The sequence below is a fragment of the Centrocercus urophasianus genome, unplaced genomic scaffold (assembly GCF_019232065.1).
Source record: "Centrocercus urophasianus isolate 14NV4802_14NV808 unplaced genomic scaffold, USGS_Curo_1.0 seq_18, whole genome shotgun sequence".
In the NCBI taxonomy this organism is placed as follows: Eukaryota; Metazoa; Chordata; class Aves; order Galliformes; family Phasianidae; genus Centrocercus; species Centrocercus urophasianus.
This window is the reverse complement of record NW_024884733.1, coordinates 9,274,194-9,297,304: the sequence shown is the minus strand read 5'-3', so window position 1 is coordinate 9,297,304 and position 23,111 is coordinate 9,274,194. Positions and strand designations below refer to the sequence as shown.

The 23,111-nt window shown below is 38.6% G+C and overlaps 2 protein-coding genes across 4 annotated transcripts in view; one reads left to right on the top strand and one right to left on the bottom strand.

The window, feature by feature from the left end:
- GPSM2 (G protein signaling modulator 2) overlaps nt 1–14,494 on the top strand; it is a 25,237-nt gene extending 10,743 nt beyond the window's left edge. For both annotated transcript variants that reach the window (XM_042819033.1, XM_042819034.1), the window contains exons 3-15: nt 3,484–3,705; nt 4,669–4,804; nt 5,230–5,372; nt 5,867–5,990; nt 6,239–6,354; nt 7,319–7,474; nt 8,289–8,397; nt 8,645–8,774; nt 9,340–9,410; nt 10,700–10,876; nt 11,617–11,779; nt 11,897–12,114; nt 13,883–14,494. In XM_042819033.1, coding sequence (XP_042674967.1) covers nt 3,484–3,705; nt 4,669–4,804; nt 5,230–5,372; nt 5,867–5,990; nt 6,239–6,354; nt 7,319–7,474; nt 8,289–8,397; nt 8,645–8,774; nt 9,340–9,410; nt 10,700–10,876; nt 11,617–11,779; nt 11,897–12,114; nt 13,883–14,047 — 1,930 coding nt within the window. In that variant the 3' untranslated portion in view covers nt 14,048–14,494. The remainder of the gene's footprint in view (nt 1–3,483; nt 3,706–4,668; nt 4,805–5,229; nt 5,373–5,866; nt 5,991–6,238; nt 6,355–7,318; nt 7,475–8,288; nt 8,398–8,644; nt 8,775–9,339; nt 9,411–10,699; nt 10,877–11,616; nt 11,780–11,896; nt 12,115–13,882) is intronic.
- On the bottom strand, nt 9,458–23,111 carry CLCC1 (chloride channel CLIC like 1). 2 transcript variants are annotated; one of them, XM_042819039.1, is made up of 11 exons: nt 22,833–23,109; nt 21,582–21,677; nt 20,607–20,714; nt 19,496–19,717; nt 18,287–18,427; nt 18,073–18,166; nt 17,102–17,199; nt 16,877–17,023; nt 16,073–16,366; nt 15,361–15,601; nt 9,458–11,761 (listed from the first exon to the last, which is right to left on the bottom strand). In XM_042819039.1, exons 1-10 carry the CDS (start codon nt 22,956–22,958, stop codon nt 15,380–15,382), a joined length of 1,548 nt encoding a protein of 515 aa, XP_042674973.1. In that variant the 5' UTR covers nt 22,959–23,109; the 3' UTR covers nt 9,458–11,761; nt 15,361–15,379. The 2 variants fall into 2 exon arrangements, with proteins under 2 accessions (XP_042674973.1, XP_042674974.1); XM_042819040.1 differs by lacking the exon at nt 9,458–11,761 and having other exon boundaries at nt 15,493–15,596; nt 22,833–23,111.

Below are 23,111 nucleotides of genomic sequence, written 5' to 3'. Positions count from 1 at the left end.
TCAGAGAGCAGGTGGAGGCAACCGTAAGCAGAATAATGGAGTATTTCCACAGTTGTGTCTGGAAGAAAGCTATTCTGTTTAGCAGGAACAGATTCATTAGGAGTATGGAGATGAATGGGCCTTGTTTTCTTGTCTCTGTGAATTCAGCGTATCTTTTGTTTAGCCATTCTGTGTTGAATAAATAAGTCATTTGATTCAGCCCTTGGAACAGAGAAAGTAATTTCATATTCTGCTTCTAACTATTTAATGACTTCCTAAAACATTGATAACCTGGCTCTGTCTGCTCTGCTGGCATGCTGTTTAACCATTAGCAGTTAGAACAGTCTCTGAGAACACGAGGTGATGGGTTGCTGACTGTAGAACAGTTATGTACGCCTTCTAAAAATGTGTTTTTTTAGAGCAGTCTTCCAAAGTCTGTAAAAAATATATATTCATATATACACATTTTCTGGGTCCATTTTTGTACTTTACGGATAAATGTAGAAACCCTTTTGCTCCAAAGTGGTAAAATAACATAATAATTCCACAGCTTTTCTGAAGTGTGAGTAAAATATTGAGTAGAAGCAACTGTAGTACATCACATTTTTTTTCATCTGTTTTTATTTTTTTTATAGTGTATTTAGACTTTGAAAATGGAAGGCCAGTGTATGGATCCATATAGCTTCAAGTTGTTGCAAAGATTCCAACTAGCTGTTGAAGCAACCTTTCTGGAGGTGTGCTCAAGTAGTATTACATTTTGACTTCTTTTTTACCCAAACAATTCTCGTTCTCATTTACTTCCTATGATTCTGGTTGAATTGAAATAGCTGGTACTTATCAGCTTTAGCTTTCTGTATGGGGAAGAAAACACAACACCAAAATAGAAAACAAACCACATCTTTCATATGTATCAGTGGTACTAAATCAGGATTGCAGAGTCATAAGATTGTTTCAAGTTCCTTCACAAAATGGTAATGCTGCCTTTGCATCTGGCAGTCTTTGAAATAATGTGAAATTACTTCAGTGCAGAGAATATCAGAAAAATTCCTGGTCCACAGCATTCTCAAATTGCAAATAAGAACATGATTTTTTAATGGGCTAACTCAATTTATACGTCTGGAGTCTGGTGTAGCATTTTGACTTTTTTTGCCATATAGGCATTTTACTGAAAGCTCTACTGCAATCCTTTCAAGCTGAAGATGAGAGGAAATGAACACGATTGTATAATGTTCTAAAGCTTTGCACTGAGGAGCACCATATTTTCTAGCCATCACTTTAATTAGGCATGTCAGTTAACATGAGGTGCCCGGAGAGAACCTCTTTGGATAGGATTAAGATTACCCAATGATGTGTTTAAATCTTAAACCTTCAGTTGCTGATGGTGTAACATGCTGTGCTTAATCATTTCTGCCTTTTTCTGTCTTACATTCAACACCTGCACCATGTAACAAAAAACAAGTTGTGTGCTCTAGCAATAGGAGTGCTTTAGCTTCTCTAGAAGCTTCCAAACTTACCATCACTTGTGTTATGGATATCCAACCCGAGAAGTTGTGCCTGGGAAGAACTTCATACTTCAGTTACCATTTGCTATTGGCATCATTACCGACTACCGAGCAGACAGTATTTTTAATTGCAAAAGTTAAATATGTCTGTCATCTCACTATGCTTAAGTTGTGGAATGTCAAAGACCAGCAGGTATGGTACTATTTTGTGCTAGTAGCTTATTTTACTTACGATCCAGGTTCTTCTGGTTCTCTTGGTAAGTCGGTAGGTTTGTCAAAAATGCTTTCTTCTTACTCTGGTTTCTGTAGGATGTTGTATAAAACTATTTCTTTTCTGATTTAGAAAAATAAATGTAAAAATTGCAGGTACACTAAATATTTTGTTGCTGTGTCTTGTAGAAACAGCTGTCTTCTAGTGCTGCTGCTAAAACAGCTGTTGGAAAAGCAAACATTTGTAATTGTTACTGATTTTGCATATAAAGGAAAGCAGGCATATGTTTTGAACTAGATTTCTAGAATATTTATTCTTACAACCACGTAGATATCATTATCTGGCATTTGATATTATCTGATAACAAAGCTATATTAAATTATGCAAAATGTTCTATTTTGGACTGCAATGCCAAACAGCCAAAACATAGTCCATCAAGAAGAAAAACGTACAACAATACACCAATTGACAAAGTCATGGCCACCATTTTTTGGCAGTATTTGGCGCACACTTTCTGAACGATTAGAGAATGTCTCTTACTAATTTTCTTCTCAAAAAAAATCTTCTAAAAGTAGAACGGTGGCATTTTTGTAAGCTTTGTTAAAATGTAGACGTTCCTAAAAAGTTAGAGAACGCTTCAGGATTATGGCTCTAAAGCTGTCTTCCTCCCTACCTTCTGCCTCCCCACCCTCATCTCAATTGCAAAGTATGTATGGCTGTTAACACTTCATGAAATTTGAGCTTTTTACCTTTTGTACGCCTGAATTCGCAATAGCAGAAGTGCATATGAATATTTTTTGGCAGCCACTGTTCTCTCTCTGAGCTCCTTTATTCTTTGTTCAAAATGTAATCCACAGATTCACTGATATCTTCTTTACTGCTTGCACTATTTTATACCTGCATAATTACATGATTATTTGTTCATAATAATTCAACGTATTCCAGTGTCTTCTGGACTTATGGTTTTTCATTAAAGTAACAGGAATTGACATAGACATGTAATAGACATTAAGTCTATTTTTTTCTTTGCACTGAGAATTTTCATAACAGTGACACTATAGGAAATAATAGGAAAGTATGAAGTAGTAGTGAATTATATAGGAAAGACCTTTAGGAGAAGTAGTCATGGCCTTTGATACACAAGAACATTTGGACTTTTAAGATGTTTGTTTTTAATAATACATTTTGTAAGTAACTACATTAGCTTCCTAAAAGTAAAACTGACTTCTTCAGGGATGCAGAGCTTGGAAGGGAGAAAGCAATTGCTGTTAGCCTGCTGTAAATAATGCCACATCCATTTGTACCTATGTGTCACCATTACAGTGTTCAATTCTTTGATTATTCTGCCTCCATGAGCCCATCAGTAAAAAGCTAAGACTATATTATTACATTTGTCAAAATCAGTATTTGGCAGTAGTCACTTGAGTTTTAGTTCTTTGTTCTGAAATTATCTAGATGGTGAATAGTCAGCATTTTAGGATCCTACAGATGCTGTATATGGACAAAGCAGTGTTTGAATTTCCTCCTCAAGATATAAAAATAAAAGCAGTTGAAGCTTTTTGTTCCACTGCTATGTTTACATATCACTACTGAGCTGCCAAGTTGTGTTTCAGCCTTAGCTTCTGTAATGCTAGAGAATCATGGTGGTTGTTTGTACTGCGGTGCTGACTTCCTGTCCTCAACAAATGGACATCACCCTCTGAGTAAAACGCACCTTTTCAGAACTCGAGGTTACTGGACAAAGTACTGCATACAGAGTGACAGGCCTCTCTTTTTACTTACCCTATGCAGGATGGAGGCTTCTTGCCTGGAGCTGGCTTTGGAAGGTGAGCGCCTGTGTAAAGCAGGAGATTGCCGAGCTGGTGTGTCTTTCTTTGAAGCAGCTGTTCAGGTTGGAACCGAAGACTTAAAAACACTCAGTGCTATTTACAGCCAGCTAGGCAATGCCTACTTCTACTTGCATGAATATGCAAAGGCCTTGGAATACCATCACCATGATTTAACTCTTGCAAGGTAATCTTGTATATTTAACCTGTTCTCCATTTCATCCTATTCTTGTAGAGGTGAGCAGCTGGCTCTTGGTCTGCCTACCAAAACCTGCCGCTAATGCCAGATAATGCATGAATGTGGTGACAGGAAAGGGTTGGGGGCCTGGTAGGTAAGTTGACTGCCCTTTAACCTGGGAGCTAATGCTCAGCCTAGCACCATAATCCTAGTACTAACTGGAAGCCTTACCAGGTTTGTGGGTAATTAAGAAGCTTCTTTAAATCCAACCTCTCTTTACCCTTCTCTGTTCCCAAAACTCAAATCTTTCTGGCTCTCTTGTTTAAAAGATAAAACTTGCTCGTGTTTCTATGTGTAAAACTCACAATACAATACACTGAAATCTACAGCTGTGTATTTCATACACTATTTATGATCTCATTTTTAATTATTTATTGTAGATCCAATAAAAGACACACACGCTAATGTAGGACTTAACCACAATATAAGCAAAAATCTATTTTTTCCACCCCCTTTACTTGCTTAAGTGTGGTAACTGTGAAGGTGCCCACATTCAGTGAGCATCCTTGTGGGAACCTGCTGTTTTGTTGTGTTATTCCCCAGGTATCAGAGGCAGAGACGGTGGTGACCTTTTGCCTTAATTTCATTCAGAACCTAGGAGTGCAGTATTTCTTCTGAGCTTTCTGAGAGACCAGCAGGTTTACTGTATAATAAAAGGATGGTAGTCAAGGAAAACTAAGGAACAGTTAAAACTTTCTGTCATCCTGGCCTGCTTTTTTGTGTAATCATTAAGAAACAAAATTGTTTCTGTAACGATAGACGGAACCATATTTATTTGAATGCCTTTTAGATATAATTGAATGAAATATATATATATATATATATATATATATATATATGCTTACATTTTCTTTCCATATATTCTTCTGATTGTTGGCTTGGTTTTGAATTACTTTACTTCCGCAATTTTAGGACAATTGGAGATTTGGTGGGAGAAGCTAAAGCTAGTGGAAATCTGGGCAACACCTTGAAGGTACTCGGAAACTTTGAAGAAGCTATTGTTTGTTGTCAGAGACATCTGGATATTTCCAGAGAGCTTAATGATAAGGTGAGTGATGCTTAGAAATCCGGAAACAGACTCCAAAGAATACACAGTAGTGAACTCTGTTTGGTAATGCCATCTTTCAGAGGAAATTAAATATTGAATATTCCAGTATTTCTAATAGAAATAAGAATCTGTCAGGTTTAAGATGGCTGAATTCACCTTGGAGACTAAAAAAAAATTCTTTTAATAATTGGCCTCAATAATTGTTATGTATCTTATGTATCTCAAAAGGAAATAATATGTGATACAGTATGATTGAGGAGTGCAAGTGGCATGACGTGGGTAGGCAATGAGAGCATACTCAGAATGGACAGAATGTGCCTTGGCAAGCAGTGAACAAACTCCTTTCTGTGGATTGCACTGAAGGTTGTTGTGGCACAGGAGTTGGAAGCAGGAAGTTGTAATGCCTCGCTTTATTGTTGTTACAGGTTGGAGAAGCAAGAGCACTGTATAATCTGGGAAATGTTTATCACTCTAAAGGGAAAAATGTGGCTTGTGCTGGAACACATGATCCAGGGGAGCTTCCAGAGGATGTGAAAAATGCTTTGCAAAAAGCTGCAAATTACTATGAGTAAGTAGTAGCTCTAAATATCGGTGATGAAGAAGATACATTCATCTGGTTTGTTAAAATATTGAGATTTGTGGAGTCATGAGCTAATAAGACCTGTGAATTTCTTCCTTTTCAACTGGAGAGTACACAGTTTTTTGTTTAGCTCTCATTTTAGTGTACTTTTTATTACCAGGTAAGTCCTTCCCCTATGTTAGGATTCAGCATTACTCTTAGAACAAGACTGAGACAACTGAATGTTGTGTACTTGCATATAATATAGCTTTTTTCTTTGAAACTAGCAGGTCAGCATGAACAAGAGCACAGTTCAGTATCTCACTGAACGTATTCATTACTCATTGGAAGAACTGTGGTTGCATAAAGGCCATTAAAGTAGGCCAAAGCAGAATATCCTGCTTTTCCTTTTATGTAAATAGGAAGACGATCTGTTTTAAATGACTGTGAGGAAAAAATGACTTCAAATCAGTAGTTTTTCTTTTCTCACTTGTTCAAAACAGGGAAAACCTGACAATAGTCACAGAGCTGGGTGATAGAGCAGCACAAGGACGTGCCTTTGGAAATCTGGGAAACACACACTATCTTCTGGGCAACTTCAGGAGTGCAGTTTTAGCCCATGAGCAGGTACAGCAACATGAAATATCACCAGTTGCTCCAGACCTCGTATCCATGTGTTTTGTTGTATACTCCCATGAGCTTTTTAATGCAAGCTTTAGATCTTAAGGCCTAGCGTCAAGTCTGGCTGTTCTTTTCAGGCACCATTGGCCTAAAGAACAGATAGGGTTGGAAAATCTGTGGGCGTTCAATTTTGTGTGCAAATGTATGTTATGCAGTACAAAATGTGATTAATATGCTTATTTCACATTTTTAAGCGTCTCCTAATTGCAAAAGAATTTGGTGATAGATCAGCTGAAAGAAGAGCATACAGCAATCTTGGAAATGCCTACATATTCCTGGGTGAATTTGAAACCGCTTCTGAATACTACAAGTTAGTCGACTGCTTACATTTATACCTCTTCTCATAGAGTTAATTGCTCTTGTGCTGGTACTTGAGCTCACTGCAGAACAGCCATCTCTTCAGAATACACTTAGAAAAAGGCTGCGTTTGTTTAGTAAAAAAAAATACTCTGTTTTTCCCTGTTTACTCAGGTTTTCTAAGACAACGTTAATCTTGATCTTTTTAGTTACTTTTAAATAGATACTTCTCAGCACTGTGGATGCCTTTCTTTTGATACGCACTTATTCACTTAATTCTAGAACCAGGCATTATTGTCTTAGGTGTCAGTGAGTTCTGGAGTGCTTGATCAAAGTGACTTTTTAGTACACTTGAGCTTAGTAGTTATCTCAGGTATATTCACCATCTGCAGTCAGCGGTGCGTATCAACATGGTTTTGTATACTTAATTTGTAATTAAGATTTTTCTTCTTTATCTCTAGACATGTAAACAGCCATGTTGCTGCTGTAACTCAAAAATATAAGCTGTGCAAAGATGCAGTGTAGGTGTTAGCGTCTTACTTGGACTTCAGGGCTTGAAAATTGGAAAATGTAGTGCCTCAGTATTGAGTAGATTCTATTCCACTTGTAGAGATGGGAAGGCTTGGTGATTATAGGTCTGTCTTGCTCAATTTGATGGAGAACACACAGTAATTATTCTAATGCTGATAATGAACTGTTTCAAGTACATAATACCAGCAAATCACCTGTAAATTATTGATGAAGCAATACATTAACATTAAGCATGCAGTCTGAGGGCTGTGAGTGCTCTGCAGTGAAGTGAACAGAAATGGACTGCAATGAATGGGAGAGGAAGATGCCTAAAATCTCATAAGATTTTGCAAGATAATTTATTAGCTGCTAATTTGTCAGTCTGGTGTCCTAATCTATTTAGTTTATGTAAGAGATTTTTACTTGTGTAAGTAGTGATTTGTGAGGTGACTAACCCTTTCTTTCAGGAGGACATTACAGCTGGCTAGGCAGCTTAAGGATAGAGCTGTGGAAGCACAGGCCTGCTACAGCCTTGGAAACACATACACTCTGCTTCAAGACTATGAGAAAGCAATTGATTATCATTTGAAACACCTTGTGATTGCTCAGGAATTAAATGACAAGTAAGCCCTAAGAGATTGTTTAATGAGTATGATGCTTAAAGCAATTCCTATTACTTCACACTTAGCTGACGTTGTTCTGTGTATGACGTTTGAATGTGATTCCTTGCAGTACTGAGCTTGTTTTGAAATGGTGGAAAAAAAGCCCTTGCAAGTATTGCAGATAATGAATCCACTTGGAGGATAACTGATGAATGACTGTCTCTAGATCTTGTGTTCTTTGTATTGCCTTCAAAAATGAAGGGAAAAACATATTTTCCATGATGTGATTGTAGTAGCTTGGATATCTTCACAAGACTTTTTCTTCTTCTTCTCCACAAATGAAGAAAATAAGAAGGGATGATGAAGGGAGGATAATCCAGTAGTAAATTATGCCTCTTCTAAAATTATTTGTAAAGCTTTTTTTTGGGAGGGGGGAGACGTTTGTTTTTGTGGTGGCAGTGGTGTTTATTGTTGTTGTTGTTTTTACAGCTTTTAAATGCACAAAATAAGCAGAATATGTGAATAATAAGCCACACAATCTGAGGGACAGAAAGGGGGATGTGCAGTGTTCCATGTTTGCAAAACTATAAGGAGTGACTTAAATGGTTGCTGTAAATTTTAAAATTTAAGTTTTGATGAGACTTGCTCACGTTTACGCTTATACCAGATCACAGTTCTTTGAGAAGGTACTTAACGCGATGGTGTTGGAATAGTTTTTGGAGACAGTCTGAATTTTCCTTGGCACAGTCGTATAATTCTGGTAATATTATGAAAACATGACACCTAGCGTTCAGAGAGTGAAATGTATCCCTGAAGGTGTTCTATTTTTTTGCAGAATTGGTGAAGGAAGAGCATGCTGGAGTTTAGGGAATGCATACACTGCTCTGGGCAATCATGACCAAGCTATGCACTTTGCTGAGAGGCACCTGGAGATCTCCAGAGAGGTATGATTGTCACTTATGTCTGTTGGCTGCCAGGTTTTTGCTCTCACTGAGAGCATAGCAGAGGTTGTGTTAGGTTTTGGTTTGTGCCCTTGATGTACTTCAATAAGAAGATGGTTTTCTAACAGTTTTCAACAAGAAAAACATTTAAACCCTTTTCTTAGAAGTCTGGGAACAAAGTTTCCTTTGTATTTACATATGTATATGTATTTGTTACAGTAACAGAACTGCTTACTTTATTTGGTTACAGGTAGGAGATAGAAGTGGGGAACTCACTGCTAGACTTAATCTCTCAGATCTTCAAATGGTTCTTGGATTAAGCTATAGCACAAACACCTCCATGATGTCAGAAAGCCATGCGGTAGATAACACTCTGAATGGTACGTGCTTTTCTCCAAATACTTTCTAAGATCAAACTTCAAAAAAAAACCCTGATATTTGCATTGTTTTCTGACTATAGATGCTGCATTGTTATTTTTTCCCCATAAATAAATGGTGCAGTGCTGGATCCCTTCAGCTCCTGCTTTTTTGGAGGATTTCCGTTGTGAATCCCAGGTTACTGCCTCGTTTCTTCAGATAACACATCATCTGAAGTTTCTAATCAGTCTTTTTTTGATGAGGCAAATGTAGTTGTTTGCTGCCCAAATTACATCCTTCCTTTTTCCTTTGCCCTAGTGTAAGAACAGAAGGGGTTATAGTTAAAGCTGCTTCATGTGATGTTTTTCTGTGTGAAGATCCATGCTCCATTCTGTCCGATGAAAGCAAGTTGCATACCTTACAGTTGTGTGGTTTTCAAAGCTGCTTTTACTACTGATTATTTATTCTCTCGTGAGTTTGGAACTCAGAATTGCTTATCTTGGGCATTTGATGAACACAGGCACAGCTTTGAAGGTGACACCATAACCCTTAATGGCAAAAAAAGCTGAACTTTTTTCCTTCTTGAAGGTACCCGGCCAAGGGTGGGACGTCGTCACAGTATGGAGAACATGGAACTTATGAAATTAACACCAGAAAAGGTTCGTGCTTTTTTTTTAAAAAAAAAATTCTGCTGGTGAGATTGCAATGAAATCTAAAGGTTTTTGTAGGAGTTTAATGTTAGAAATGATTCAGAACAGAATGCAGAAAGTGATTCAGAACAGAACTCCAAAGCTTTAGCTCAGTCTTCAAGGAGAAGTCTCTTTGGAATTCTATACAAATGATTCTAAAGGCAAGCTGATGCTATTTTTTTCCTGCATATTGGGGTATCTGCTGCCCATGTTTTCAAGTGATCCAAAGCATTCTGCCATGATTAGAAATACAAAATGAAATCTCTAAGCTTACACGGTGACAGCTGGTGCAGATGCAGCAGCACTGTTGCTTTCAGCACTGCTCTGGATACTAATTTCTAAAGATCCTGGGTTTTATTGCAAATGGATTTCCCTGCAGGGAACCATTAAGCTTTTGGCAGTATCAGCCCCATTTTCTTATTCTCTGAATGCGTTTGTCTGTGGTATCTTTCAAAAGACGTAGCCTGTGATTGTCTGCCCTAAATATACTCAAATGCTTCATGTGGATTTTTATAATCAAGTATTAACCTAGTTTTGTGGCTTAGTTCTTATAAAGGGCTCTTTTCAAGACATTCATGTAGTAGGTTCTGAAGTTTACTCCCTAAGTAAGGGAGTGTAGAACAACATGATGAACAGTAGCATTATTTGACTGTACAGGATACTGTCATCTTGGAGCTGGAACGTGGGTTGATCCCTCAGGCTTTAGAATGAATTCTGTTTTGCTGAAAGACTGGATTGTGGCTACAGGCTCTGATGCAGGGTCAAGAACTTTTATTTTTTTCCAATTAGAACAGTTTGCTATTGTAGAGGAAGTTATCAGATTTTTGGGGCACTTATTTTAGAAGAGTATTTAGGGGAACTCTGTCAGACTGTTTTCCCTACTGTTTTCAGTGAATGATAGTTAATCCTGTTTGCTCTCATGCTGGCATTTTCTCCATTCTTTCTACAGTTTCTCTGTGGCCCTCAGCAATGAAAACATCAGCATGTTTGATTACACAGGCCATGAGCACATTTTAGTCAAATCAGTCATTGCATGATGGTTCAGTTATAAGACTGATCAGTAGCAGTAGTGGCCTGATTCAGGTAACAAAATCTCAATAATCACAGGTCAAGTAACAGAAGCAAAACTGAGGTTTATGTCTGAGTGGCTGGATAAAATGAAAAGCATAAAGCTGCTTCATTTTAGGGATGAAAAGAATAAATACACAAATAAGAAATAAAACAATATATGATGAAAATGTTTTGGTTTCTTTTTTTAGGTTCAGAACTGGAACAGTGAGATTCTTGCTAAACAGAAACCACTCATTGCCAAACCTTCAGCAAAATTGCATTTTGTAAATCGACTCAAAGGCAAAAAGTATAAAAATGGCACCACTTCCAAAGTTCTGCAGGATGCCAGTAATTCTATTGACCACCGCCTTCCCAACTCTCAGAGGGTAGGTTTGGAGTCCTCTCAGATCATAACCTTGATTTCATATAATCTTGATTTGACCAAAACTAAGGAAAACTTGTTTGTGCAGATAACATTTTTAGTTCTACTTATATATTTGAGTTAAACGCTGTAAGTTGATGTAGAGTCAGCCGTTCTCCTTCTGTCTCCTGGGTGGTGACAGCTGTAAGTCTCTCCTACCATTGGGACTACTACATTTTCCTAATGGACTGTCTAAAATAACTTGCATATATTTTATTTCTAGCCTTTCTACCCTGCTTCTTCTAATCTGAAAAACGTAGTTTTTTGGATTCAGACACTGGAAGGTATAATTAAATGTATGTTTTAGATTACTGCACTATTCATGGAAGTTGATTAAAAAGAAAACAACAGAGTCATTTGATCTCGCAGGGAGAAGAGTGCTTTTCAACACAGAGCTAAGGAGCAAATGGAAATTTCATGGCCTATGGGCTCTGGGGTTTTTGGTGGGCTTATACTAATCAGTGTACTATTTCTTTCTGAGAACAAAATCTCTTTACTAGATTTTACCTTCCAGAACTGTTTGTCATATTATAAATGTTGCTTCTTTGGATAAATCTCTGTCTACAAGAATGGATGACTAAAAAAAATTAGTTTAATGAATTTCAGATATGCAAATATATTACTGGAATCAAACTGCCCTGCAGTCGCCCTAGTTTTTAGGTACTTCTGAGTTCCAAGTACCTCTAACTTTTCTTTCCTCTTCAGAGAAACAGTCGAGAAACAGTGGCAGATGAAGGGTTCTTTGATCTGCTGAGCCGATTCCAGAGTAACAGGATGGATGATCAGAGATGCCACTTCCAGGAGAAGAACAGATTCTCAGCTGCTTCAGTAGCAACGTCCTCTACTCCACCTAAAACAATACGAAAATGTAATTTTGAAACTCAGATCTGTAGCTGACTTCAGTTCCTGTCAAATGCTGTTTTGAAAAAGTATTTGAACGGAGAGGAGCTTCTGTGCTCATTTGTCTTCCTTCTTCTTCCCTTAGCCTTTTCTGCTTCCGTAGTCTCACCCCACACTGATGACTTTCTGGATTTACTTGCGAGCTCACAGAGCCGCCGCCTCGATGACCAGCGCGCCAGCTTCAGCAATCTGCCTGGCCTTCGTCTTAATCACCGCACCAGTCCGTCTGTGCTGGGCCACTTAATGGCCAGTAACAACAGAGAGCTAGATGAGGACTTCTTTGATATATTAATCAAATGCCAGGTAAGGCTGTGAGATTGCTGGGGTTTGATTTGTGCATCCTGCTATTTAACGTCTTTGAGAAGGCTTCCATGCTTAGCACAAAGGTTTTAAGATAAGTATTTGGTAGATAAAGAACTGAAGTTAAAAAACCAAACATGTATGTATGAAAATAAAATACTATGTGTATGTCATATCTATGAACATACATTTACACATATTTTAATGTATACACTCATATTCTTATATGCAACCTCGTTACACACATTTTTATATACACATACCCTCACATGCAGTCTTATGGGTGTGTTTATATACTTACAGCCACTGGATAATCAATTTAATGTACATTATATAGTTATGTTAATATATATTAAATGTATATTAAATTCTATATTACATAATATTTACAAACAGTATATTTAATGTAATGCTATTAAATATATTGAATGCATTATTATATGTGTAATAATATTTCATATTTATGTGATGTAGTTATATTATTGACTTAAATGCATAATTAATTTATATATATATATACGTAGTATATTGTAATTTCAAAATAATATAATAGTAATATTATATAATGAAATATATAATACAGAATATAATATTGCTTATACTAATAATTATAAAATGGCATATGAGATATAGCATTATTGTTATATAATAATGATATATTATATAATAAATTATATAATTATTATATATGAATTATAAAATGTTATATGAATATAGTTGTTATAAATAGAGCACATATAAAATTATAATATGTTTGCACATATTAAAGAATATTTAATATAATACATCTTAAATATATATTAAATTATCTAGTGGCTACAAGTTATCATGTTGATATGCTTGAGGTATGCTGAAACTGAGGGAGAACAACTGAGTCTGTCAGTGTGTTTGGAGCTGGCTTTGTTTGCTGGACACCTGACATACCAGGAATTCTTAACTCAGCAAATGAAAATTCAGTATTGAAGTTTCGTTGGCAATTAGTGATAATCATTAAAATTGTGGTAACAGTACTTCATGGTATATGCAAGTGATTTTTCTGCTAAGTACAGCACGGTATATATACCAACTAGACCAAGTAGTTTAATGAAAAAGACTTGGATCTCCAAATAAAAAATTCCACTACTGAGAACTTCAAAGGTAAGTTGTATTAGCTTTCATGGAAAGCAACACCTGGCACTGAGTCTAGAATTACAGCATTCATCAACCTGATGAAATATCATCATCTGTTTTAGAACCTTGGCTGATTTTCCGAGTCAAGCAAATAATGTAGACATTAATATAATAAATACTGTGTACTGTGTATATCCATCTGTAACACAAAAGGACACAAAGGTGACAGTCCAAGGCAAGGTGTGACAGGCCCTGAGCCTCCTGAAGTAGGTGTGAAATAACATAGAAACAGCTCAGACACTATATGCAAACTGCTCTGCAACCCTACGATTAAAATGTATCGGTCTGTTGAGTCTCTAGATACTTTTCCAAATCTGACAACCCAGTAGCTATTTTTCACACCCTTTGCAGTGAAAGGAAGGATGACAGCTCTTCTATTACAGGAGGTCTTTGTAACAGCTAAGTAAAGGTTAGAAAAACTACGCTTGAACTTTTAACATAGTAATTTCATTTGAGAACTGTTAAGGCATAAGCCTGAAACAAAGCTTACAGTTTTAAATGTGAAAAGAAAACTTTTAGTCTTTTTTTTTCCAGTTACATTGCTTGCTTATTTCAATATTACACACTAAATGTGCAGCCTCACTGCTTGGTCTGTCTGTAGGGTTCCAGACTGGATGATCAAAGATGTGCTCCTCCATCATCTGCAAAAGGACCAACTGTACCAGATGAGGACTTTTTCAGCCTCATTGTACGATCCCAAGCTAAGAGAATGGATGAACAGAGAGTCCACTTACCCTCTGCTATAAAAGGACCGAGTTCTAGCTGAGGAGATGCACAGGCTCCTGCTGTACAGTAGCATCTTATGTTTCATTTTGTTTGCTGGAAAAATGTACGTGTCTTTTTACAAAGGACTGCAGTTAGTAGTTTTGTCTCCTTTATAATCACTTTTTGTACAGTAGCAGCAGCACCCTTGTGATTGCTAGTTGGAGTTGTGTCTTTGTAGCGGGCAGCTACTTCTAGCTGTGTCTGAGATACAGATTACTGCATCTTCCTCTTAATTGCTTCTAGTTGATGAACATTCACAGCAGTTTTCTTCTCCCTCAATGTAATGTTGTTGCAGGTGTGCGATCTCTACCACACCTGGTTTGAGACCTAGGTTTGTATGCTCTTTATAAGGATAAAGACTTGATTTTTTTTTTCTGATTTGTACCTCCCTGAAAAAAGGTCCCATTATTCTTTTATACTTTTTTTAATAAAAGTAATCGAGAAATTACTTCAGTACTGAGTCTGACTTTGCTTCTTCCAACCTGTGTTTCTGCATCTTGTTAATTAAAAAAAAACAAAACAAAACCAGAATTAACTAAATCAAAATCTGATCTGGTTTACTCCTCTTCACAATGAAAATACCCTTAAAAACATACAAGGTTTATTTTGTTAATACTTCCTTAAGTACAGAACTGCACTAAGTAATGCAGGGAACAATCAGAACTAGTTTCTAAAGTTACACTTGTATTTTAAGTAGTGTATTTTAAGCAGTCAGTGTAATTCTAAAAGCTGAGGTACATTTGCACCACCACAAGTGTTCTCTGCACCAAAGGTCTCGCAGGGATGGTGAGCACTTCACACAGACTCCCATGAACAGCAGCTAATTCCTGCAGTACATGAGCTTTAAACATTCCAAATAACAAAAATATGGCTGCTGCTTACTGCAGGACCTCAAACACTACTTCTCATGAAAACACGAGGCGCTATGCTAGGGTGTTTCTTGGGAGAAACAGCTCTAATGGTCAATGTTCAGCCTCAACAGACACCTGTATTGATGCATTTCTTGAGAACCCTTAGATGTGTATGTTTCGTAAGGTACCAAGTGTTACACACTGCTGATTTTAATGCTGATGGTGGCAGACCGATCACTTAGGCTATTCACAAATCAAGTTTCCTTTCAAATTTTTAAGTATTATATCCCCAGAGAAGAATCCCATTTTAATTTTAGCTTCAGAGTGAAAGAGCAATTAAAGAATAGTTATGGAGATAGGCTCCATATAATTCCAAATATTTTATAATTACTGAAGATTTTACATTGTCTTGTAGCTTTGGAGCTAGCAAGTACGTGACAATTACATGTTAGGCAAAACTTACCACAGGGTGTGGGGACTCCTCAGTCTCCTTCCTGTGACTCGCACGTGCTGCTCTTCCTCTCTTCAGGTCCCACTGCACAACTTTGTTCTTCCTCGTTTCTGTTAGGATCACTACTTTTTGCAGTCTCTTCCTCTGCTTTATCTGTCCACTGCTTCTGATGCTCAAGTGCCTTTTCTCCGGTATGGGTTGCAGCTGGAGAAGGTTCTAATCTACGAATTTCAGCCTCAGGGTGAAATCTATTCTGTAAAAATTAAAAGTTATTAATCAAGCAACCCAAACCAATGGTATCTGTAGCTTCAAATGCCTCTCAACTCCAGAGACAGAACTCCCTCACATTTCCAAACTTCAAACATCATCAATATTCCCTTTTTACTTTTTTCAGGGAATAAGCACAATCTAGAGTATAAATCTGTTTTTAATTTTCTGCAATTCACAGAGAAGTTTTCTTCTTTTCCCTTCCTTCTGTGGGCAACCTATCTTCCCTGACAGACCAACGTTCAAGTGTTTTAATTCAGGAGGTGCCTGCCATGGTTAACCATGGCTCCGTATTTTTCCAGAATAAAGCATGCCCATGGTAATCTATAGCTCCTTACAGGGCAACAGCTACATCTTCCCCACCAGATTTGGGTGAAGCTTGTTGCTTAAGCACATTCTAGCAGATGACACTGAAGTCTATCAAATCTAATCCCAAGGAGCACCAAGACTAACGTACACCAGCTTCTGGTTTTTGAGACTCCTCTACTCGTGTATCTGGCTCTCCACTCGCATGCAGCACATCAAGACTGCTGCTGCTATTTCCAGGTCTCATCTGAACATCTCCTCTGCTGTAGTGGCCTCTGTAAATGCTAGGAGTCTTCTGTGAATAGCAGCCATCGGATTTACTCCCATCATACTGACTGAAGTCTATTTCCTCCTGCTGACCGTCAGGTAGAGGAAGCCTCTTCTTCTGAGAAGGCATTAAATATCTTATTGCAGACAGTGATGATGCTGCACCATAGCAGAAAGCCTGGGGGAAGGAAGACAAAACAAAACTCTGAACAGTTGCAACCTACAGTTTTCACACAGAATGCAAAGCCACAAAACTGAAAGATACTGAAATAGAACTACTGATGATCAAATGGCTACAACAAAATTCAAACTTTCTGCACAGTGCAGCAGCTGCCACATTGAAATTTATCTTTTTGCTACAATAAAGACACAGAAGGGTCTCACTGCTCACTGCTTCCATGTACAAAACGCAATTTTGTGCATCGCTGTGTAATGACTCTTAAGAAAGAAATGGGAACAAAGTTGAAGTTAACTGTCACAGAGTCTAGGATTTCAAGCAGTTTAATGGTGTTTTATCCCAAACTGAACTTTAAAAGATTTTTAATGGAAAAAATTCCTTGTACAAATAATTTCACCTGTGCTACGAAATCTGTTCAACAGTACAAACAAGAAATAAATAATGATACTTAAATAAATTTACTATGTAAAAATAAATTTGAGCTTCTAAATACCATAAATGCACACGAACCAGAATGAGCAGAGCCATCATGATTAGCACTGGAACCTGCAGAATCAGTGGTATCTCCTTCATAAGCGCTCTGATGAATTCACCAATACCTTGTCCCACATGCTTCAAAGGCTCAGTCACAAAGGTGGTAAAAGTAATAGCCAATGCCTGGAGAAGTATAAAGGGAAGCCTGGTGTTGGGGTGGGTTACAAAGAAACACAGAGTTCCTTTGGGTCTGGCTTTTACCTTTGTTGGTGGAACCAGCAGAACAGGGTTTACTAGCAAAGTTTCGTAGTATTTCTGACATGGATCATCCTGAAATGTCCACTGTCTTCTGAGCCATCCTGAAGTCAAAGCAGGGATGCAATTTCACTACTTGCTAAAACATATTTTATGACATAACAGTAATACAGGAAGTAGCACTTCAACTACAGATGGAAGATAAACCTTCCAGATACGGTTCAAGGCCAAGATTTACGTTCAACAACATGAGGTTAGCTTGGCTGTGCAGTTTATCCAGTCGGAGGGACGCAGGAAGGGGAGGGAAAGCAGGAAAGAAAGAGAAGAAACTTTGGTTTTCCTATGCTTATTCATGAAAGTTCTCTTTATTAGATGAACTTAGTCCCTAAAAATCATAAAGCTTTAAGTAATCTATGACACCAGCAAAGTCATACCTTAATCCACTGAAATTAACACAAACAGAGCAACCACAGCCTCTGAACTTCAAAGGTGAGACCACAACAGGCTTCATTAGTCCACCTGCTGCAGTACTGAATAATAAATACCAGACAATTAAAAGCAATTCAGCCATCTCTGTAAAATAACAGAAGTAGATTGAATAGTTGCCTATCAATTGCTGCATTCACACGAGTGGCTGATGAGAAACTATCTTTAGTTCTGCTGTCCTACCTTCAGTAACCTACACTGAGTGGTGCTGGGGAGAGCAGCTGGTGGAACATTCACAGATCAGGTTCTGATGAGAAAGAAGCAACTCTGTGACATGCTCTGAGAACATCATTTTTGATGTCAGCTCTCCTTCAGAGGTTAGAAAGAAACGTCTTGTGACGAGGAAGAATGGTGAAACCTCTTAATTGTGTACTGCTCAGGAACATTCAGCACACTTGCAATTCACAAAGAAATTAGAGTATTTTGGACACAACCACTGAATATTCTGTGATCATAAAAGCTACTAAAAAACAATGAAAAAGTGTATTTACCAATAAGGCTCTCTCTCCAGTCCAACTTCTCAGCACAAATGTTATCAAACTGCCCCATTTTGGCAATTTCTGCTTGATGCTGTGCAAAAGCCCGCTGCAGGAGAATCAGAAGTGAATAATAAAGACAGATTAAGAATCATTGTATATTACGTTAAGTTCCTCATAACTATCAAATGTTAAGCCTAAAAGCCATTAAGCTTTCAAAACAACTTACCTTATATAAGTAAAGCCAATTCCATGCAAAACTGATGAGAAAACTTATTAATAAAACACGTTTCAGCTGAACAAACCAGTGGATACGTGTCCACAGCTCTGTAGCTATTATAATGACAACACACACTAAGCACAAGAGTATCTGAAAAAGAAAACAGAACTATGATTCAGATTTGGAATTTTTCAGGCTTACTCTGTGTACATATGAAGGAATTCCCAGCTTTTGTTTTTACAGGCAACACTTGCACAGAGCAGCTGAAAAACTTACTGCTTTCACAGCATACTTGGTGCAGTACAAAGTAAAAAAGCGTCACTGTTCTGATTATTTTGCTGTTTCTTCCTTGTGCCATTTATAACATTACCTATTAGAATTTATATTTACAAAATTGGCATAGTTCAGCACTTGAGTTGCAAAGCACACAGTATGAATCACAGAGCGACTGCTGCCACCTGCTGTGGGTTGTAGGAGATGGTTACGTTCTAAGTACCAGCAGCAGAATTTCAGAGAAGCTCTTGACAGCCTTTTTCCATCTGAGGATTGCTAGGACGAAAGTGGCACTGGTAACAGCTTGCTTTTTCATTAAGCACAAGGCACTGCCCACAACCAGACAAGCTACATTCAAGGTCTTTTTAGCTCACAAATATTAGCATATTTTGTAAAGATTTATTCCAAGAACTTCAGCTCATCCTCAGTTCAGCACTGAGGATGTCACATCCATTTTAAAGGATATGACATTTCCATGCTGTACAACAGTACATATAATTTTCCCACAAAAACTCTAACCTATAAAATCTAAGACCACAAATACATGCTTCTCTCAATAGAAATACATTCCAACTCCTATAGAAGCCAGCAGCAACAGCATCTATTTGAACAAGAGACAAATCTGGACAACTGACAACCTGTGCATTATGAATGTAGGTCGTGACAACAAACCAACAGAGCCCAAAGAGTCCCACAGCACAGTTACAAAAGACCAAAGAAAAAAAAATGCATTCCAGAAGAAAAAAAAAAATTGCATTGCCACAAGAAGAAAGTAAGACCAAGGGAATACAAAAGTTTGTGCTTCAAATAACTACCTGCCCTACAGCTTCAACAACCAAAGAGCTTATGACAGGTTTTCATGCAGAGTTAAGGTGGTAATACTGCTTCACAAAGAAACAGGAGAAAACAGTAATCAATACAAAACTACTGCCTTTCCTCTCTTACCATAAACACGTTATACAGATCAATTCCAAAAGTGTCTTCAAATCTCCAGTGCCAAGCTTTATAATCGTGGTGCTTAAAATTGATCAAAATATTGCTAAGTGCATCATCCACAGCACCTGGCTGCCACGCTTCCTCCTGCAGGAACCGGAGGATCTCCAGATGTGTCTGTTTTGTGAGGATAATCTCAGCATCATAATGCACTTGGTCCATGTTTCCCTCGGGCTGAATTAAAAGCAAGACAAAACAATTGTACTTCCAATAGGCAACCTTTAACATCTATGTAAGAAAAATGCTATTCCATTGCAAAATCCTGATTATTAGCCCTGATTATACACAAAAGTTGGCTACCTTTTGTGGTGGATTGCAGGATGAAGGCCTATATAGAACAAAAATGCAGCTGTTTTGTTTTCTTTCAACTCTAGTGCAAAAACCTAAAAACGATGCATTGGGTCATCTGAGCCGTGATTTAAATTTTACAACCACTTCTCATTGACAGGCATTCATGACTGACACACTATGGGTGCCACTGAACTTCTTCATGAGTGGGTAACACAGGCAGAAGCTTCTAAATAGGGAAATAAGAAATGTTGTATTGCTAAACATACTGTTCTTCTAAAACATTAATTTTACCAATTGCTAAAAAATTACTGTTCTACCCCTGGATAAAATAAAAACTATCTCCAAAGGCAATAAAATGAAGAAATAGATGTGGTAATTCTTACATGCAAACTCAAAGCTGCTACTCCTAGCTGGGCACTGTGATCAGGTCTTAAAGAGAAGCCTACAAGGGCTACCACAAGCAAATACAGAATCTAGCTCTCACGAGTTTAACAGCTGCTGAGGTGAACCAGACAGGGCATTACTAGATACTGCTGCACCCCAGCAACAGACACTGCATTCTGTTTTCTCAAGTCACGCATGCTGCCCCTGGATGCTTTACAGAACAAGAGACCACTGTGCCTGCCGTGAGCAAACAGCACAAACTCTGACAGCAATACTGCATGCACATACTTCCATCATTTCTAATTTCACAGTTCAGTTTCCTTCACTTTAATTTGAAGCACGACGGAATGAATTCAAACTCGTTTTTAATCCATTTTCAGATACTCACAAGGCCAAGTTTCCTAGCTTCATTTAAAATCTTATTCAAGTACCGCTTGAAAATATAAAAGCTCCGGCTTTCACGAGATTTGGCATTCCTGTTCTCACATTCTGCAATCTGCAACATAAAGACATTTCCACTCATTTGTTGCTCAAACACGGTTTGGTTTATAGAATAAACAAATACCACCAACACAAGAAACTCACAATTAACAGTGTCACGTTTCTTTAGTTTAGCAATAATCCCACAGTCAGTGGGATCACACATCAGATACAAATCAGTTGCTAAAGAGCTTTTCATGCTGCCGCTGCTTTCCATGGCATTGGCCAGTACTGGGGATTTCAGATCTGGTAGTGAAACAGTTTGAATGTCCACGTCAGTAGGACTAGAAACACTATGGATCCGAATATCCTTAAATTTTGAGTTTGTACCATGTAAAGCATATCAAGTAGAACAATACCAAGATCCCATTTCACATGGGGTCTCCAAACAACTGAGGACTACACAAGCATCACCGTATCCTTCTGACCTCAGAGGAAGCAGCAGAGTGGGCTGCCTACAGGGCTTCTGGGAGCTGCTGCCACTGCACACTGCAGGCAGCCACAGGAGCTCTCACCTACAGCCCAGCCCTTCAAACGTACCAGAACTGAACACTCAAATGCAAAGTCAGATTCCCTAAGCTGTGGTGGCAGCATGAAGTAACACCATCACAACATTTAAACTGTCAGTGCCGCACATAACTCCTACCAGCTTCTGTACCACTACAGAACATTTCAGGAAACAGCCCTTAACAGACAGAGCAGTAATTTGGAACTGAAATCAAACCACTTTCTTTCCTTGCAAGTCACACAAAGAGGTTCCCTTTAAGTAGTGCATGGTTTCCCACAGTGAACCAACAATTCTCTATGCTACCTATGTCATCCATCAGCTCTGCATCAGGCACAAACTAGAGACTGGAAAATACTCTGAAGTTCCATAACAAACCTTCCGCTGCAAAGAATCCACTTCCCTGGAACAACTTGATAAGTTTTCATTGATGATTCCATCCACTGTCTTATCCTCAGAATCATGATAGTTTACCTGAAGTTACATAAGAAAAAAACAACTTTCAGAATCCAAGAATTTAACCAACGTGCCATATCACACTTCCATAGACAGGTCATAGACTGGCAGGAGCAAAGGTGCTAAAATGAGGGTTGATCTTCCACAAACGCTCTCAGCTACATTCCATTGCTTCTCTGCTGTTATTTCAGGCTCCGAACCAACAGCTGCTTTATGCCTGTGCATGCTGCCCCCAAAAGGAGAGGTCTCACCCTTTCTCCTTGGCTGAGAGCTGCTGAGCACACGAGCCCCAGTGCATCAGATTAGATAAAGCTTGGCTAACCACTGACTCAGCGAATGAAGGGACAGCTTCCAGCCAGCCCAAATCCCCAGCCACGATGGCCATACAGCCAGACTTAAAGTCAACAGAGCTGCATTCCTTGTTGTGTGCCTTGCTCAACTTTCCAGTTTCCCTCTTCACCCTGAAGTAGCATCCCAATGCTTTGGGAGCTGTTCTCTTCACAAGAGTTACAAAGACAAATAACGCAGTTTGTACTTTATCAAGTTCCTAAAACAATACTCTGAAATACTTAAGAAGAATTATTCAAGACTACAAAACCAAAATTCAAAACTGAAGAATGACAAGGGTGCTCATGCAGCCAGCCATAGCTTACAGTGCTCTATGTGACATAATGATCAACATGCGTCTCATGATACGTGGTGTTGCAGATTGTGATCCACCATCTTCAAATTGTATTTTCATATTTCATATTCTCCGTATTCCTGGAGTACTAACAGCACAGCATTACTCAGTTCTAATCTTCCTTCTGAAGGCTCTGATGCCCAACACAGTAGAACTCCATCGAGTTTCACAACACATTCATACAATGAACAAGTTTTGCCACTACGTTACTGAGGAGTTCGGTAGCTTAACTCAAACGTCACCCATTAACCAGTGCTTCATTTTCAGATACATAACGCCGTGCTCTGGTGCCCATCGAGAGCCACTCGGTGCAGCACTGCCCAGAGCAGAGTTACAGATGTACAATTTCTTTCCGTTTAAAGACCAGAATGTATCTTTACAGAATGATAAAAAGAGCACAACTCCAGTATTACATAAACGCGCGACTTAAGGGCACCCCCTCAGCAGCACGCGGCTCAGGACAGACAGACTGATTCGAGCGCTTCTCGTACCTTGTAAGGCCTTCTCATCGTTCCCGACGCCGCGTCGTAGTTAAGCATATCGGTGGGGTCGATCCAGTCGTCGTCCTGGGCCCGGCCTCCCGCCAGCACGGCGGCGCACAGCACCAGCACCAGCATCGCTGCGCCCACGGCGCGGGGCTACGCGGCAGGGGAGGGAGGACCGCTTTCCGTGCGAGGGCTGAAATGGCAGTACAACCCGGAGCAAACGTTCTCGTCGCTATCGCCGCTCCCGCTGTCTCGTCGGAGCCTCGGAGCCTCGCAGCCGGCCCG